This window comes from Nycticebus coucang, chromosome 2, assembly GCF_027406575.1.
Source record: "Nycticebus coucang isolate mNycCou1 chromosome 2, mNycCou1.pri, whole genome shotgun sequence".
In the NCBI taxonomy this organism is placed as follows: domain Eukaryota; kingdom Metazoa; phylum Chordata; class Mammalia; order Primates; family Lorisidae; genus Nycticebus; species Nycticebus coucang.
Window position 1 is genome coordinate 86,195,719 of NC_069781.1, and position 19,059 is coordinate 86,214,777.

Here is a 19,059-nt window from a genome sequence, read left to right on the forward strand (position 1 = left end):
ATTCTTCTTTGCATTTATCTAGAGTGCTTGTGTTTTTGCAAGTGTGCTTCTTTTTAGTAAAGCAGAGCCATTGTATTTAAAAATTCTGGGGGATTTCAAGCTCACAAAAGGTCAGAAAAGTATGTTAAAACAACATAAGGGTGTTCTAAAAATCAAGTGCATTTGGGAAAAGTTAAATATATGTTTAGCCATGACCATGTATTACACTAATTAAAGAAAAAATAATGAATGCAAAGTGTGTGAGTACAGATAAGAAACAACAAGCCAAAATATTAACTATGGCTGTCACTGAGAAATGAGATTTTAATTTGTTTCTACATCTTTTTGTGTCATTGTACATTTCCCAAGTGGAAAATATTCTTTACATCATCAGAAAAAGAGTACTCACTATTTTAAAAAATAATCAATATAATTAGTTGTATAGAGAGTCACGTACTAAGTTAACAACTTTGCCTGCTAGACTTTACAGCTGCTTGTTTAACAATGGAACACAGTAATCAAATGATTCCTATAAAGTTTAGGGCTGGAATACTATTAGACATTATTGAACACACCCACACTTTAACACCTGCAGTTTTATGAGCTCAAGTTAGAAAACCTGTCATATTCCTAAAAATAAAAATTTTGTCTTTAAAATTTAATAAGCATTATATAATTATGTAATAATGCCCTCTGCAATTCTGCAAATTACCACCTTTCATCTAAAGATTTTATTTTATTTTATTTTATTTTTATGTTTTATTCTTTTGAGGCAGAGTCTCACCCTGTCTCCCTGGGGTTGAGTGCAATGGTGTCATCATAGCTCACAGCAACCTCAAACTCTTATGCTCAAGTGATCCTCCTGCCTCAGCCTCTTGAGTAGTTGGGACTACAGGCCCCATACAATGCCCTGCCCAGTTAGTTTTCCTATTTTTAGTAGAGATGGGATCTCACTTTTGCTTAAGCTGTCTAAATGCTGAAGTCAAGCAATCCACCCATCCTGGCCTCCCAGAGCGCTAGGATTACAGGGGTGAGCCACTGTGCCCAGCCAAACTAATGTCTTTGTTTGTTTGTTTTGAGACAGAGTCTCACTTTGTCATCCTCTGTAGAGTGCTGTAGCATCAGAGCTCACAGCAACCTCAAACTCTTGGGCTTAAGCCTCCCAGTAGCTGGGACTACAGGTGCCTGCCACAATGCCTAGCTATTTTTTTGTTATTATTGTCATTGTTGTTTGGCAGGCCTGGGCCAGGTTCAAACCCACCAGCCCTGGTGCATGTGGCCAGCACCCTAACCACTGAGCAACAGGCACCAAGCCAAGCTAACATATTTTTGAAGAGTTACTTAAAAATATTGAACTATTTATATGAAGAGCAACACTATTTTTTAAAATGTCAAATGTTTGAAAGACTCAAGGAGTGTGAGAAATATTGAAATAAAATGTTGAAGAGTAATGATGATGACAACATTACTCTATTTTGTACTAAAAACCAAAATAGAACAGGGAAGCAAAAAAACAGAATTAGGCTGGGGCAAGGGGTGGCTCATGCCTATAAACCTACTACTCTGGGAGGCCAAGCAGGACTGCTTAAGCATAGGAGACTAACCTGGGTAAGAGTGAGACCCTTACTCTACTAAAAATAGAAAAGAAATTCTGTGCCTCTGCTCAGTGGTTAGGGCGCCGGCCACATGCATGGGGCTGCCGGGTTCCAACTGACCTCAGCCCAATAAACAAACAAATAGCCAGGCGTTGTGGCAGGTGCCTGTAGTTCCAGATGCAAGGGAGGTTGAGGCAAGAGAATCACCTGAACCCAAGAGTTTGAGGTTGCTGTGAGCTGTGACACTACAGCACTCTACTGAGGGCTACAGAGAAAGACTCTCAAGAAACAAAAAAACCCCAAAACAACACCAAAAATCCCCACCAGAATTAGCTTATTATGAAGACAGAAGAATAACGTTTATATCTATGTATCTTTTTACATATTATCCTTTTAATATATTGTTAGCTTTGTCAATATTCTGCAGAGAATTTTTGTGCTCATGTTTATGAGGGGTATTGATTGATCTGTAGTTGTTCTTTTTTTTCCCCCTTGTAATACGCTTGTCTAGTTTTGCTGTCAGGGTAATGCTTACTTCACAAAATAAATTGGAAAGTCTTTCCCCCTCTTATTTTTCTAAAGATTTTGTTACTTCTTTAAATGTTTGGTAGAATTCTCCAGTGAAATGAGTATGGAGTTTTATTTGGGGAAGGTTTTAAAGTTTTTGATTCACTTTCTTTGGTAGATATAGGACTGTTCAGGTTATCTAATTTTCTTCATTGAACCTTGGTAGTTTATGCCTTAAAATGAATCCACTTGACCTAAATTCTCAAGTTGATAGGAATGAAGCTGTTTGTAATATTTGGGACTCCAATGACAGGAATATTGTTCATTTTGATATTGCCCCACAGGTCACTGAGGCTCCATTCATTTGTGGAATCTTTTTTCTCCCTGTTTTTTAAACCAAATGATCTCTGTTGACCTGTCTTCAAGTTCACTGCTTCTTTCCTCTATTTTCTTCATTCTACTACTTAGCACATCTGCTGAATCTTCTATTTTTTAATTTTTCTTTTAAACGCTTCTGCTTTTTTAAATTTTAGAATATTACAGGGGTATACACATTTTGGTTACATAATTTGCTTTTGTGCCTTTCGGGTCAGTTATAAATGTGCCCCTCACCCAGAATGTGTGCATTTTACCCATTAGGTGTGGGTTAGCCCAATCCCTCCTTTCCCCGAATCTTTTATTTTATATATTGTACTTTTTCTTCTAAAATTTCCTTTTGTCTCATGCATTATTCACTTTCACCTCCAAGAAAAAATAAAATTTCGTCTTTTTCTTTTCTTCTTCCTTTTTTTTTTTTTTTCAGAGACAGGGTCTCACTTTGTCACCCAGACTGGAGTGTAGTTGTGCAATTATAGTTCACCGAAGCCTCCACCTTCTGGTCTTAAGCAAAGTAATTCTTGAGCCTCAACTGCCCATGTAGCTAGGATTACAGGTGTGCAGGTGCGTACCACAATGCTTGGCTTTATTTTTTTAAAGATGGGGGTCTCACTGTGTTACCCAGGCTGGTCTTAAATTCCTGGCCTCAAGATATCCTTCCACCTCAGCCTCCCATTTTTTTTTTTTTTTTTTTTAATTCTTGGGGATTCATTGAGGGTACAAGAAACCAGGTTACACTGATTGCATTTGTTAGGTAAAGTCCTTCTCAGCCTCGCATCTTTTTTTTTTTTTTTTCTGTAGAGACAGAGTCTCACTTTATGGCCCTCTGTAGAGTGCCGTGGCCTCACACAGCTCACAGCAACCTCCAACTCCTGGGCTTAAGCGATTCTCTTGCCTCAGCCTCCCGGAGTAGCTGGGACTACAGGCGCCCGCCACAACACCCAGCTATTTTTTGGTTGCAGTTAGGCCGGGGCTGGGTTTGAACCCGCCACCCTCGGTATATGTGGCCGGCGCCTTACCAACTGAGCCACAGGTGCCACCCACAGCCTCCCATCTTTAAAGAGAAGGGAGAGGGGCCTGAAATGGCGTGCACTATAGCCATTTTGTCATCTCTTCCCCACTCTGCTTCTCTGAAAGGTGGGTCTTATTGTCCTCTTCTGAGGATACCAAGCTTACATTGTTTAGTGAATGAACGTTGCACAGCTGACCCTGAATTCCATCCAGGAACCATGTAAATGCTGATGTATACTGCCAACACAAACCAATATTCATAATTTTAAATATATTTAAAAGAAGGGCAGAAGAGGCAACTAGAAAGACCTCCTAATGGCTAAATTTGGGATAATTTGTGTAATAATGATAGTAATGGATAACTCACAGGATAAATCTTGAAAGCATGACAGAAATAGAATATTACCATTTCACACATACCAGATCATTAAGTATTTCAGGCAAAAATCAATAGGTCCTAAAATTTGTGAGCAGAATATAAGAAACAGGATATTTACTTAGTATCAAAGTATCTTCCCAGAAGGTGTTATAATAAATACAAAAGGAAGGACAAGAACTTTACAATAAACTGGTAGATATCACCTTAATCAAGTAATCAAAGTTATGACTACTGACAATGAGACAAGAAGACATCTTGAGCCTATTGGGAAGGATTCCAACATCACTTCCACTCAGTTTTTTTTTTGAGACAGTCTCACTACGTTGCCCTTGGTAGAGTGCTATAGCGTCACAGCTCACAGCAACCTCCAAATTCTAGGCTTAAGCAATTCTCAGCCACCCAAGTAGCTGGGATTACAGGCGCCTGCCACAACGCCCAGCTATTTTTTTGTTGCAGTTGTTTAGCTGGCCCAGGTCAGGTTCGAACCCCCCATTCTTGTAACCATTGTGCTATGGGCGCTGAGCCTTCCACTGAGTTCTTAACCAGAATACATAATTATGAGAAACATCAAACCAAAACTGAGAGCCAAACTACAAAATACCCAACCAGTAGTCTTCAAAAAGCATCAAGGTCAAGAAAGGCAAAGAAATTTGGGGAATTCTTTTAGATTAAAGAAGACTAGAAGATACGTACGTACACCTAAATGAAACATGACCCTGAATTGGGTCCTGGACTTCTTAGGCAAAGAATGTTTGTAGAACACTGGTGAAAGTTGAATAAAGTCTATAGATTTTATAACTATTTTTAGGTTTTTGATACATATCCTTTAAATAGTGGTCTGAAGTCACCCTTTCCATGTCCTCATAATTGCATATTAGAATTACACCAATGTTAATTTCCTGATTTTCATGAATAGTAATGTGGTAATTTATTACAAGATAATCTAGATGGTTAGGAAACTTTTTAAATCTACATCTTAATGCAATTTATCCACAATGAAATTTTGCCAAGTTACCTGAGGTTTACTTACTATTTTTTTTTTAAGATGGAGTCTTAACTACATTGCCCAGGCCATTCTCCACTTCTCCTGGCCTCCCTAAGTGCTGAGATTACCAGCATGAACCACCATGTCCACCAGCCCTAAACTTTTCCTGTAAGAGGGAATATTTCAAATCTCTCCCCCACTACACACACATAAATACAGTCCCTGATTTATGATGGCTTTTAACAATTTTTCAACTTTACCAGCGTGAAAGCAATTTATCAATTTGTCATGGGGTTGTCATAAACCCATGGTAAGCTGAAAGTTTCTTTTTCTTTTTTTTTGTGGTTTTTGGCCGGGGCTGGGTTTGAACCCGCCATCTCCGGCATATGGGACCAGCGCCCTACTCCTTGAGCCACAGGCGCCACCCAAGCTGAAAGTTTCGATTCCAATTCCTATCTTGAAACTTCTACTAGCAGTTAAAGTGAAATGAAGTGGAACTATTGGAAGCATGTCTATTCTAATGATTTTTAAACCTAACTTAAATTACTATGAAAATTAAAGATGATGTATGTAAAGTACTTACGACATTGCTTGACAATAAACAGTCTCTCTGAGGTAGATACTATTTATTATTTCTCATTTTACAGGTGAGAAATCTGAGGCTTAAAGATGAAAAATAACTTACTTAAGGTTACATAGGTAGGAAGTGGCAGTACAAGACTTTGAACTGTGTCTGACCACAATACTATATACAGTTTGTCTTATTGTCAACCCACTCTTAAATCCTGCAGTACACATAAAACATCAAGGTTTCTCTCTCTCATTGGCATTTACCATCTTTCTTGAATTTTGAACCTAATGTCATCAACAACAAAAAAAACACACAAGCAGGGAAGAATTACTCAGTTACAAAGCCAAAATCCTGGATGCAGTACAAAAGTTAATTAACGTAATCACTGATACTCACATAACTCAAACACAAATTATTTACTTTATTTCTTTAACAATGAAACAGTAATAACAAAACAATAATTTAGTTGTTACAAAGCCATCAACAGAGCAAAAAACCAAAGCTAATTAAGAGATATTGCTTCAGCTCAAATTAGTTATCTCCTTTAAACAGGAAAATACTACCATTAGTCTAGTGGTTCTCAAACCTGTCTGCACTTTAGAGGAATGAAGAGAAAGAAGACTGGGGCTTAAAAAAATAGCTATATCCAAGGCTCACCTCAGAAACAATTAAATGAGAATCTCTGAAGAGGGGCCCAGGCAAAGATTTTAAAGTGCTGTCAGTGTTGGAGAACTACAAGTCTAAAGGAACAGCAATAAAAACCATGCATTCAAAGCAATTCAAAACCAAGAAACTCATCATATGATAAATTTCTTTCCTCTTCTCCTAGAAAAAGGGGGAGGGGTCAGGCACTGACTCATTCCTCATTGTTCTTTATCCATTTTTGATGGCCCATAGTAGAGCTTAACAAACATCAGATATTAGAAGTTATGCATACATGCTACTCAAACTGAAATTCTTCCTACTTCACATTTTGAAAGTTCTGAATTAAAACAATGCTAGCTTTCAGAAAGAATTCATTTTAAATTTGCATAGATGTTCAAGTCAGCTTTGTTCAACTAAGTCAATAAAATGTATTAGAAAGTATTTTATTAGTAATAGTTATTATAAAATATTTATTATTTCACAAACCACAAATAAACTTTTTGGTGCAGGTGGGTGTTTCGAAAACTGCCAGAGTTTCTTTTTGTAAGATCACTACCTTCGGATTTGGAATCTAAAGAAAGCCTTTTTCCTTAAGAATGCATACATAAAATACTTCCCAAACTGCACTATATCCGCGACAAATCCCAGGTTCAGTAGTAACTGCAGGTATTTATTGTCAAAACAACCTTTCCTTATTTTTCAGGTTTGGAAATGATACCATGTCAAGTATGGAAAATAACTTTTTCCTTAAGAATACATGAATTCACTTAGACATGTCTTCTCAAATTTAATGAATCCCACTTATTCAGCTCCTTATGTCAGGACTCCATGTCAATCTCAGCCACTTCATTCTTGCCCTGAAGTGTTGCTTCCGTCAGGTTGTCTTCAGTTACAGCTTCAATGTCTGCCAGGTCAATAGGTGGTAAAGGATTCCTCCAGTACTGAAAGGTATTATACTGCCAAAATTCTTCATTGTGCTTTAGAGAAAAATAGAGAGAGAGAGAGAGAGAGAGATGAAAGTACAGTGGCTTAGAAAGTTTTTTCAGGAAACAATTCTGTTTAAAAAGCAACTCACATAAAATTTTATAGTCTTTTACTTTGCATTTTTAGCATACATTGTTGCCCCATCATTTCATATACTCAAATCTGTGCACTTCAATATTTATGGATTTGTGAAGGTGTTTGTTGGTAGATTAAATATTTTTTTAAACATTTTTCTTTTTAAGAGATAGGGTCTCATTCTGTCACCAAGGGAGTACAGTGTGGCCTGATCATAACTCACTGTAGCTTTGAACTCCTGGTCTCAAGCAATCCTTCTGCTTCAGCCTTCCAAAGTGCTAGGATTACAGGCATGAGCCACAACTCAATCTCTCCCATTTTTAACCCAGACTAAGTATCTGAAAATAGTCTTAACGTTTTTTTATCTTTCAATGAGGAAAATATTTTAAAGATACACACTCATACACCCCTAATAATGTATATTTGGTCTTTTTTTTTTTTTGTAGAGACAGAGTCTCACTTTATGGCCCTCGGTAGAGTGCCGTGGCCTCACCCAGCTCACAGCAACCTCCAACTCCTGGGCCTAAGCGATTCTCTTGCCTCAGCCTCCCCTCGAGTAGCTGGGACTACAGGCGCCCGCCACAACGCCCGGCTATTTGGTCTTTTTTTGAAGACCTTCAAAAAAGTATTAGGATATAAACATAGCAAATAGCAAGAAAACCTTAAACTGTTCATTTATTAAAGAGATTATTTTGTGCACATGAACTTTTAAATCAATATATCAAAATTCTGTAAATCCAAATGAATGCTGGTCCCTTAAAAATTTGGTGGCTGGCTCGGTGCCTATAGCTCAGCGGCTAGGGAGCCAGCCACATACATCAGAGCTGGTGGGTTCAAACCCAGCCCAGGCCTTCCAAACAACAATGACAATTGCTACAAAAAAATAGCCGGTTGTTGTGCTGGGTGCCTGTAGTCCCAGCTATTTGGGAGGGTAAGGCAAGAGAATCGCTTAAGCCCAAGAGTTTGAGGTTGCTATGAGCTGTGATACCAGGGCACTCTCCCTAGGGTGACATAGTGAGAATGTCTCAAAAAAAAAAAAAAAAAATTCAGTGCTCTGAATGGCTACGAAATTATTTCAAGTAACTACAATGGAAGTTTTCAAAATCTGGCATGTATTTTACACTTTCGGTACTATTCATACTACCATTACATTGCTCATTAGCTACATGTATTTCAGTGACTCTACTGTGCTGGAAAGACTTTCTGTCAGAAAGTCTCCTTAGGAAGAATTCTTTGTTTTAGACTCAACTGCTTAGCGAATCAAGAGTCTTTTGGGAATTTCTTAAAATTGGGATATAGATGGGATATAGATGTAATAAGTCAAAGGAAACCAAGAAAAATTTCACTTTAATAATAAGATAGAGTTAAAAGCAAAGTTCTAGTTCTCTCTGCTTTTTGGAAAATCTATTTTTCAAATTACCTACTTGTAACAGCTGGACCGAAAAAAGGTCCTTTAACGTTAGTATAACCCAGTAGTTAAGGGCACTAACTCTGCCACCAGACAACCCTGGGTTTGCAAGATAACTCCACCACCCACTAACTCTAATCTTGACCTCATTAGTAAAATGGAGAACCATTATAAGAATTACAGTTTAAAAAAAGAATTACGGTTTAGCCTAGTAATTGCTCAATATTGTTTGGTATCGTATTCTAATAAGCCTGAGAATTATTACTTTTTTCCTTAGAAAAATAACATTTCTGCTTACTTTGTTAAAAATACCTAACACCATCGCCGGGCATTGTGGCGGGCGCTTGTAGTCCCAGCTACACCTTGGAAGGCTGAGGCAAGAGAATCACTTGAGCCCAAGAGTTTGAGGTTGCTGTGACCTATGATGCTAGGGCACTCTACTCAGGGTGACAAAGTGAGACTCTGTCTCAAAGAAAAGAATCTAACACTAAAAGTCAAGACTGCCAGAACAATGTATCTGCACTAAATAACACTGACATAAAAAAAAAAAAAAAACATTTAATGAATACCTGATTTTACTTTAATTCTCTAGTAAAAAAAAAAAATCAAAACAATTTAGGATATATTCTGAAATTCTGGGGCAGAAAAGAGGTGCCATTATTCTGCTTAGGTTCCATGCTTAATGTAGAAAAAAAGTATTTTAAGTAGTATTTTCTAAATGAGGTCTCAAGAGTGAAGAAGAAACTTAAGCCCTATTCTAAACAGAAGAGAAACCAGGCATTTACTGCATTGAACTGAAAAACTTATTTGTTTTTGTTATATTTAGTTTTCCCTTGGAGATTAGCTGTAAAAGCCTTAAAACAAAAAGCCTGTCTTTGGAGGCAGGAAGAGGGAAGCTGGAGAGAGCATGTCTCTCTCTTGGGCTTGCAGAAGAGAAGCAGCTCCAGGCACAAACCTAACAAAAAAAAAGGAACATGGGCTTTGGCAAAGAAAATGTCTAGATTTGGTGAAGGAACCCCTGGAGCCAAGCTTGTTGCCTGCCACAGGCTTGGAACAATTTTAGGAAATAGCTGTCAGATCTACAGTCACTGCTATGGGGGAAGATACAGGTCCAAGAGATTCTAAGCCAGTGTCTTTGTGGCAGTCTACTAAAAAAACTACCTTTCTTTTGCCAATCTGTCATTTCCACATTTTTCTCTTATCAACCAAGAGGCACACTGCAGTCAACGTATTCTAGCAGTAAAGACAAGCCTGTGTGTGTGTTGATGGGGGGGCAGGGGAGACCAAAAAATGGTGTGAAAGACTTTCACAAAGTTTTCAAACTACACAATCCCTACTTCCAAATGCATAGATCTAAGTGACTATGATTCTGTTAGCTAATTTTGAATATCTAAGAAAAATCTGAAAAAAAAAAAAGCTTAAAATAAGGTTCATATTTTGTAATCTCTGAACTAGGGGTAATATATACTGTGTAATCATTTCATCCAAAAATCTCATGACAATGATTAAGTCTAAAAGATAATTTCTCAGAGCCATGGAAGGGGATCATTCTCAACTATAAAATTGTCATTCTTTTATTGGACTTTTCACATGAAAATTCATCCTGCTAAAAAAAACTTCATTTTTTTTCTTAGAAAGGCATCTGATAAATTCTGCCATAATACTTAATAGAAAAATATTGAGTGAGTGCTATGCTCACTAAGGGAGTTTGGTGAACTCTTGAGTCCTACGCTTACTCATTCCATCCCCAATCCCCTTTGGTAAGTTATTCCAGAGCTGTGAAAAAGCAACCCGAATTCCTCAGCGTAGACCAAAGCTGTCCAATAAATACATAATGTGAGCCACAAATATAACTTAAAATTTTCTAGTAGCCACATTGAAAAAGCAAAAGAAACTTGTGAAATTCATTTTAATACATTTTATTCAATCCAATATATCCAAATTTCACATGTAAGCAATATAAAAACGTGAGCTGTTTTATCTTCCTTTTTTTCTTACTAAATCTATGAAATTTAGCGTGTATTTTACACTTACAGAACATCTCAATTTGGATTAGTCACATTTTAAATGTTCAGCGGTCTCACGTGGCCAAGTGGCTGTCACAGGAAAACAAACCTAGACTTTCTCAGGATTCCTGGGCACACAGATAAGACAGGCTTATTTCCTGAGCTAGGAAGCCTCTGCCATGATTCTCAAATACGGTTCACCGTAGCCCTAATTCATTTTCAACCATCGTTTCTCATAAGATCAGATTTTAACGCTCAGTATAAAAAGCTTTTCCCAAGAAACTGGGGTCCTTCGTCTCTGCCAAAAGAGTTGTACCAGCCTACAGCTCGTCCAATGGAAATGACGGCTACCACGTTGGTTGCCCTCTTTAGAAAGAATCCATCACGAATTCTAGAATAATCACCGTTAAACCAAGGAAAGCGCGCTACATCTCTCTCTGACATTTGTCGTTGGGCTGAACCTATCTATGTTCACGGTCAACGTCTGTCCCACCTTCTATCGCCGGCCGTGACCACGTCCTGCTGTCCCCTTACAAAGGTCCGTGTTGAAGCTGCACGGCCGCTCCTCCCCCGCGCGAACGCCGCGTTTCCCCCTAGACTAGCAAAGTGCTTTCTGCCCGTCGGACTCCCTCGGTGCAGTGCCTCAGGGTCAGCGTCCATTCCCAGAGCCGCGACCCGGCTTTTCGCCTTTGGGGGTGTCTCACGAACAGGTCGTGAGCGGGACTACCGGTTAGTTCCCGGAGAGTGTAGTGTGTCTGGGGAAAGACGAGCCCTGCGCCCCCTCACCCCACCCGCCCCGACCCCTACCTGGCGCGTTGCGGCCCCCCAGTCTCCCTGCGGGGGCCCTGCGCGCCCCGCCCCGTCGTCGCCTCCGCCCCTCAGGGGCCGGGCACCCCGGGGCTCCTCCCCCGGCCCGCGGGGCCGTACTGGAGGCTGCTGCAACGGCGGCTCGCCGGTTTCCAGGCCGCGGCCTTCACACTCTGCGCCGCCCGGAGCGCTGCTGTCCCCTCTGTCGCGGCGCTTGCTAGGCGAAGCCGAAGACTCTGCCATGGCCCCCGCGTCGATTCTGCGCTTTCGGCGAAGCTCCGGGACGCCGAGAGGCTGCCCAGGATGCGCTGCCCCCGGCGCCCGGATCCAGAGCGGCGACGGCGGCGGCTCCTCGGTGAAATCGCTGAGCAGGAGCCGCTTCCAAGGCACGTGGAACGTCACCGGCTCGGCCGCACGCCGCTTGGCCATGGGCCCAGAGAGGCTCTGGCTCCCGCCCGGCGCGGGAGACCGGGCGCGGATAGTAGCGGGCGCTGAGGGCGGAGCGCGCGAGGGCGAGGCTGCGGCTGGAGGCGGAGGGGGTGGAGCGGGGGTGGCGGCCCGGCTAGGGCACAGCCTGCGCACACCGCCTTAGCAGCCCCCGAGATGGGGCCTGGACGTTGGAGAGCAACCGCGAAGCTGCGGAGATTCGAAACTGCGCACAACGTGTGCGCGCGCGCTCGCGCCAGCCGAGCGGAGCCGCTGGTTGGTGGAAGCTCGCGGGGCGCTTTCCCATCGCCCTAGCGGCCGGAAGTGCGCGCCCCGGAGGGAGGTGGGAAGGCGGTGGGGAGCCTATTAAAGACCCGTTTGATTGGCCCGCGCAGGGGCGTGACTTTGTTTCTTTGGAGGTGTGGCTGCTCTTTTACTACGCCGGGTGTAGCGCAATAAGTTCTAGACCCTTCTAGAGGAAATGTAAGGCCTTTAAGATGTCTGTGATAGTGTTTTCTTCAAGTTAGTGACTACGGGGACGTCTCCACGACTTTAAGGCAAGAATTATACAAATTTGTAATGAGCTGGTGTTAAGGGCTTTATACTAGGTTAGTACTCAAAACGACCGAAGTGAAGTCGGGGCTGAGGCAAAAGCTAACGTACAGAAATCGCACACAAAAAATGAAATGCATGCTTTGTGGCTGCTGCTGTAATAGTTCCTCGAAGATCTCTTGATTCAAAACTTAACTGAAGTTGCAGTGCTGCTCATCCTGAATAGTTGGTTAGTTGACAAGAACCAAGCCCGGAGCACATTTCCTCTTTCCACTGAAACCTAAAATTGTTTGGCTTTTAAATTGTCTGGAGCCTGGGTTCTCTGCTTACTCTGTGCAGTGATAAGACCAAGATTCCAAAACTTTGATTGCAGCAAAATTGTGTTAGGGAAAGTGAGGTGGAGAAAGCTAACGCTTATTTACTATAGGTTATATTTAAAATCATTTGATAAAGACGATAACCAAGTACATGAAAATGGAAGGGAGAAAAAATGATTAAGTGCTTTTGAAGAAAAAGTGCAAGGAAGATTATTCTAGCTGGTAGGTACTATTTATTTATTTATCTTATTTTATTTTTGAGACAGAGTCTCACTTGATCACCCTTGGTAGAGTGCGGAGGCATCTTCACTCACAGCAACCTCAAACTCTTGGGCCCAAGTGATCCTCCTGCCTCAGCCTCCCAAGTAGCTGGGACTACAGGCACCTTCCACAATGCCGGGGGTGGTGGTTGTAATTGTTTAGCAGGCCGGGGCGGGTTGGAGCACACCAGCCCTGGTGCATGTGGTCGGTGCGCTAACCATTGAGCTACTGGCGCCAAACCAAGTTTGCCCTTTTTTTGAGACAGTCTCACTATGTTGCCCTGGGTAGAGTGCTGTGGCATCACAGCTTACAGCAACCTCCAACTCTTAGGCTTAAGCCATTCTCTTGCCTGAGCCTCCCAAGAAGCTGAAGGAGCTGGGACTACAGACACTGGCCACACAAGGCCTGGCTATTTTTTTGTTGTTGTTGCAGTTTTTGGCTGGGCTGGGTTTGAACCCTCCATTTCCAGTGTATGGGGCTGATGCCCTACTCCTTGAGCCACAGGCGCTACCCACGCCTGGCTTTGTTGTTGTTGTTTTTGTTGCAGTTGTCATTGTTTAGCTGGCCCCGGCGGGTTTGAACCCGCCTCTCTTGGTGTATGTGGCTGGCGCCATAACCACTCTACTACGGGCGCCGAGCCAAGTTTGCTATTTTCAAACCGGTGACAACTGGTCAGCCTTGAAAGTGTTTCATCCCAGCGATGGGATGTTTCCTTTGAAAAGTTTTGAAGAGACCTTGCCCAAAATGATAATGTAGTTTAGCTAATGGTTTGTTGCCTTGTGTTCCTGTCCACAGGCTTTCTTTTATTCTAAATTGTGAAATTTATCATATGCAAAAGGATGTATAAAACATGGATGTAGATAGAAGGATAGTAAGACAGCCAGTACTCAGTTTCAGATGTAGAATACTACCAGTACCAGAAAATGACAAGCTCCCTGAGTGTCCCTCTCCCACTGGTCCTCCCTCCCTTTCTCTCCTGGTAATTGCTATTGTGAATTTTGACTTACTCATTACTTACTTTGCATTTTCTTTGCAACTTTTCTGTCTGTAACTTACGCCTGGGAATATATGGAATAAACAAGCAAAAACATTTGCAACTTTTGTCTGTAACTTACCCCTCTGGGAATACCCAAGAAAATGGAAAGAAGGTAATTCTTAAGGGCGGTGCCTGTGGCTCAAAGGAGTAGGGCACCGGCCTCATACGCCGGAGGTGGCGGGTTCAAACCCAGCCCCGGCCAAAAAAAAAAAAAAAGAAGAAAGTAATTCTTCAACTTCTGTGTGTAACTTACTCCTCTGTATATTCCTGGGTAAGTTATAGACAGAAGTTGCAAATGTTTTTGCTTGTTTAAAAAAACCCAGCTTTATTGAGGTGTGTAATTGATATACAGTAAACTGCATATATTTAAAATGTGCAATTGGACATAAGCATAATCCTATGAAAGCATAACCACAGTCAAGATAATGCACACATCCATTACTTCAAAAGTTTTATCTCCCCCCACCAGGTTACCACTGGGTTACTTTCTGTCATTATAGATTAATTTGCGTTTTTTTAGAGTTTTATATATAATCATACATCATACCCTACATTTGGCTTCTCAGCACAATTATTTTGAGATTCATCCATGTTGTTCTATGTTCTTTTTATTACCAAGTAGTCTACTTGTATAGGTACATCACAATTTGTTTATCCTTTGATTAGCTGATGAATATGTGGGTTGCTTTCTATTTTGGGCTACTGCAGAGAATGCTGTTTAGAACATTTTTGTATAAGGCTTTGTATAGACATAGGCTTTCTTTTCTCTGAGTAAATACTTTGGAGTAAACTAACTGGATCATATAGTAGGGATATGTTTAATTTTTTTTTTTAACTTGGGATTGTTTACACCAAAATGTTTAACTTTTTAACAAACTGCCAAACTGGTTTTCAAAGTGTACCATTTTACATTCCCACTAGCACCGTATGAGTTTCACTTTATTTTATTTATTTATTTTTTTTAGACAGACTTTAACTTTGTCCCCTCTCTCCCCCAACCCCCTCAGGCCCTGGATAGAGTACCCTGGTACATCATCATAGCTCATAGCAACCTCAGTCTTTTGGGTTCAAGAGATCCGTTTGCCTCAGCCTCCCAAAATAATGAGTTCCAGTTTCTATATATTCTCTCCAACACTTGGCACAATTAGACACTATAGTCATCCTAAATAGGTGTCTCATAGTAATTTTAATTTGCATTTCTATAATGACTAACAATGGTAAGCATCTTTTAAGTGTTTATTTGCCATCTCTATGTTTTCTTTGGTAAGGTGTTCAGATCTTTTGCCCATTTTTAAAATTAGGTTGTTTGCTTCTTTTCCTTATATATTTTTATACATGCAGTGGTATTTCATTCTTTTATATTGATCATATGAACTCAATTAATTATATGAATGCATTGTTGACAAACATTTGAATTTCTTTCAGATTTTCATAATTACAAATAGCCTGCTGTGAACATACTTGTTTATAATGGCTAAAGCACATGTCCAAGAATATCTAGAATGGAATTACAGAGGTGTAGAGTATGTGCATCTTCAACTTGACTAGCTAATGCCAAAATTTTCCAAAGTGCTTTTCCTAGTTTAATATTCTTAATTGTAGTAGATGAGAAATGTTTTTTAGCCATCTTCTCACCAATAAACTGAGTGTGGTCTGTCTGATCTAATCAGTGTGAAATGGTTCTCATTGTGGCTTCAATTTTGATTTCCCCCAGTGAACTGGAGCATATTGTCTGTTTATAGACCATTCCTGGAGCTGTAATCCTGGCCTTTTGCTCTTTGTGATGCATTTTGTGAACAAATTTTAATCTTAAGTGTGGTCTAAAATGCCAGCATTTTCTTCAATTGTTTGTAGTGTATGCTTTTTTCCTGGTCTTGTTTAGAGAATGGGCTTTTACCACCACCTCTGCTTCAAGATCACCCTTCCTGACGCCAGCCTCTGTTGGACTCAGTTTGGATCTCTAGCTTTTTGTAAAAAGATCGGTGTATATTTTGCTTCTTTTAAAAACTAGATTGGTTGGTTGATGGCGCTGTAGCTCAGTGGGTAGGGTGCTGGCCATATACACTGAGGCTGGTGGGTTCAAACCTGGTCTGGGCCAGCTAAACGACAGTGACAGCTGCAACAGAAAAAGAAAAAAAAAAAAAATAGCCGGGCCTTACGGAAGGTGCCTGTAGTCCCAGCTACTTGGGAGGCTGAGTCATGAGAATTGCTTAAGCCCAAGAGGTTGAGGTTGCTGTGAGCTGTGATGCTACAGCACTTTACCCAGGGCGATAGCTTGAGACTCACAAAAAAAAAAAACCTGTCACAAAAAAAAAAAAACCTAGGTTGGTTGGTCTTAACTTTTTATTTTCTGGAAAGTAATTCTCTTGTGGTAATAGGTGTTGTAAATATTACTGTCTTCTCCCAGTTTGTGTCCTATATTTTCACTGTCTGTGGTGGCTTAATTTTAATGTTATCAATTTTATTAGTTTTTTCTGGTTTGTACATTTTGTGTCTTTTTTTTTTTTTTTATTAAATCATAGCTGTGTACATTAATGTGATCATGGGGCACCATACCCATTTTGTGTCATTTTTAAGGAATCCTTTCCTGTTTCAGGTTCTAAACATTTTCTAGTTTTGTATCTTTGCTTCCACATTTAAATCTTTCCTCTACTTGGAATTGATTTGTATATATGTATGGTGAGAGTAGGGACTCAAGTTCATTGTCCTTTTCTTACTGCTGTGCAGTATCAGTTTTAAGTTTTCATAAATGCATGCAACTGTTGGGGAGTTCTCTATTCAGTTCAACTTGTCTATTTGCTCTCCTGTGCCAGTACAATTGTGTCTTAATTACTATGGCTTTATCATGAGTTTTGATATCTGTAGAGCAATCCTTGACATCTTATTCTTAAGGGTGTTTTAACTATACTTGGCCCTCTGAATAATACAGATGATTCTATACAGAGTCTATAACATTTTGTTACCCTTTGGAATCTTGATTATAGTTGCATGGAAACTCCAGATCAATTTGGGGAGAATTCTTCACAATATCACTTCCTATTTGAGAATATTATATGACTAATTATTTACGTTTTTAATGTCTTTCAATAAAGTTTTATAATTCTCACCATAAAGACCTTGTATCTTTTGTTAGATTTATTCCCAGACACTTTATAATTTTTGTAGATAGTACCCTTTTCTTTTTTGCAGTTTTTGGTTGGGGCTATATTTGAACCCACCACCTCTGACATATGGGGCCGGCACCTTACTCCATTGAGCCACAAGCACTGCCCAGTATCCTTTTCAGTGGATTTTCCGAGTTTTTCTTGGTGCTCTTGAGTTCTCTTTAAAAAGCCCTGGAGGGCCTGGCTGGTTGTTTCATACCTATAATCCTAGCACTCTTGAGAGGCCAAGGCGGGGAGATGTAGATTGCTTGAGCTGAGGAGTTCAAGACCAGCCTGAGCAAGAGCAAGACCCCATCTCTAACTAAAAGAAAAAAACTAGCCAGGCATTGTGGCTCATGCCTATAGTCCTAGCCACTCGGGAAGCTGAGGCATGTGGATTGCTCAACCCCACAAGTTTGAGGTTACTGTGAGGTATGACGCCACAACACTCTACCAAGGGTGACAAAGTAAGACTCTGTCTAAAAAAAAAAAAGAACTCTCCAAAGAATTCAATTGAAAACAACCCAGATAGTTAATAAAACAAACTTAGTTTCAAAAATGAAACAAACATTGGAACACAAACTTCAACAAAGAAGATATACAACAGGCAAAAGCTAGGACAGGATGCTCACACCTTAATCTTTAGGATCATTAGGGACTTGCAAACTGAAAAACATGATGAGCTCCCACCACAAACCTAGTAGAATGTCTAAAATAAAATTTACTGACAAGGCCAAGTGTTGACAAGGACGTAGAACAACAAAGTTGTTGTTTGGGAATACATTGCTGGTGGGAAAAGACAATGCTGGACACCAGTTTGGCAGTTTTTTAATAAAGTTACCACATGACCCAGCAGATCCCACTCTTGGTATGTACCATGAAAAAAATAAAAGCTATGTCCACACAGACACCTCTGTACACAAATGTTTATAGAAGCTCCAGTCATAATAGCCAACATCTGAAAATGACCTAAATATTGTTTAGCAGATGAATGAATAAACAGATGGTAGTACAACCATACAGTGGAACAATTCATATACATATACACGCACGAACACACATATCCATGTTTATCTCCTAATGTTGTAGAAATTTTAAAATGTACAATCCTGTATTGTTAACCATAGGCACAATATCATGCAGCAGATCTCTAGAACTTACTCATCTTCCATAGGTGAAATTTCATTTCCCTTGGACATTAACTGTCCATCTCCAAGCCTTGGGTAATCACCGCCTAACTTTCTGAGTTTGACTGTTAGGTAACTCATGGGAATGGAATCCTACAGTATCTTTTTGTGACTGGCTTATCTCACTTAGCATGATGTCCTTGAGGTTCATCCATATTGTTGCAAATCAGATTTCCTTTTGTAAGGCTGAATAATACTCCATTTCACAGATAGACCATGTTTTCTTTATCTGTTTATCCCTGGATGGGCATTAAGGTTGTTTCTACAACCCCACAGTGTGGCTGTTGCCAGACACCTACCTATCCTGTGTTTTGGAGCAATTGAAGACATAGAGCCCTGTTTAGAGAGTCTTGTTGGAATGGGGCAGCTAATAGCTGGTCTTGAGCAAGGGTATGACCTGCAAAACATGTGACCCTTGTGCCTGAGTGAGGTTAAAGGGCTCAGAATAGAAGGAAGCTATCTTTGGGCCCACAAGAGGGACAAAGGGGCTATAGGAGCTGGTTAACCCCATGTCCCTTCAGTTTTATATCTGGTACCCAAAGCATATCTCACATATGGAGAGAACAAATAAATGGGGCCTGACTGGACACTTTGACATCTCTCCCAGCCTTCCTCCACTCCTGTGACTGATCAGCAGTGGCTTGGTCAGCAGTGGCCATTGTGTGATCTTGGACAGGGATTTGTCTTTAGAGCCTCTCTGTCTCCATCTTTGGGAGAAAACTAGTTATCCCACCCCCGGAAAGCTACTTCCAACGGGCCCTAAGGAAGGTATGTTCACTCCTGTCCTGCCTTAGGCAGACCTAGCATTGT

At 40.5% G+C, this 19,059-nt stretch overlaps 1 protein-coding gene across 1 annotated transcript; it reads right to left on the bottom strand.

Moving 5' to 3' along the window:
* Positions 1-5,803: 5,803 nt before the first annotated feature.
* C2H9orf40 (chromosome 2 C9orf40 homolog) lies at positions 5,804-14,355 on the bottom strand. Its single transcript, XM_053575255.1, has 2 exons — positions 11,328-14,355; positions 5,804-7,024 (listed from the first exon to the last, which is right to left on the bottom strand). The coding sequence occupies exons 1-2, from the start codon at positions 11,754-11,756 to the stop codon at positions 6,866-6,868; spliced, it is 588 nt and encodes a 195-aa protein (XP_053431230.1). The 5' UTR covers positions 11,757-14,355; the 3' UTR covers positions 5,804-6,865.
* Positions 14,356-19,059: the final 4,704 nt, after the last annotated feature.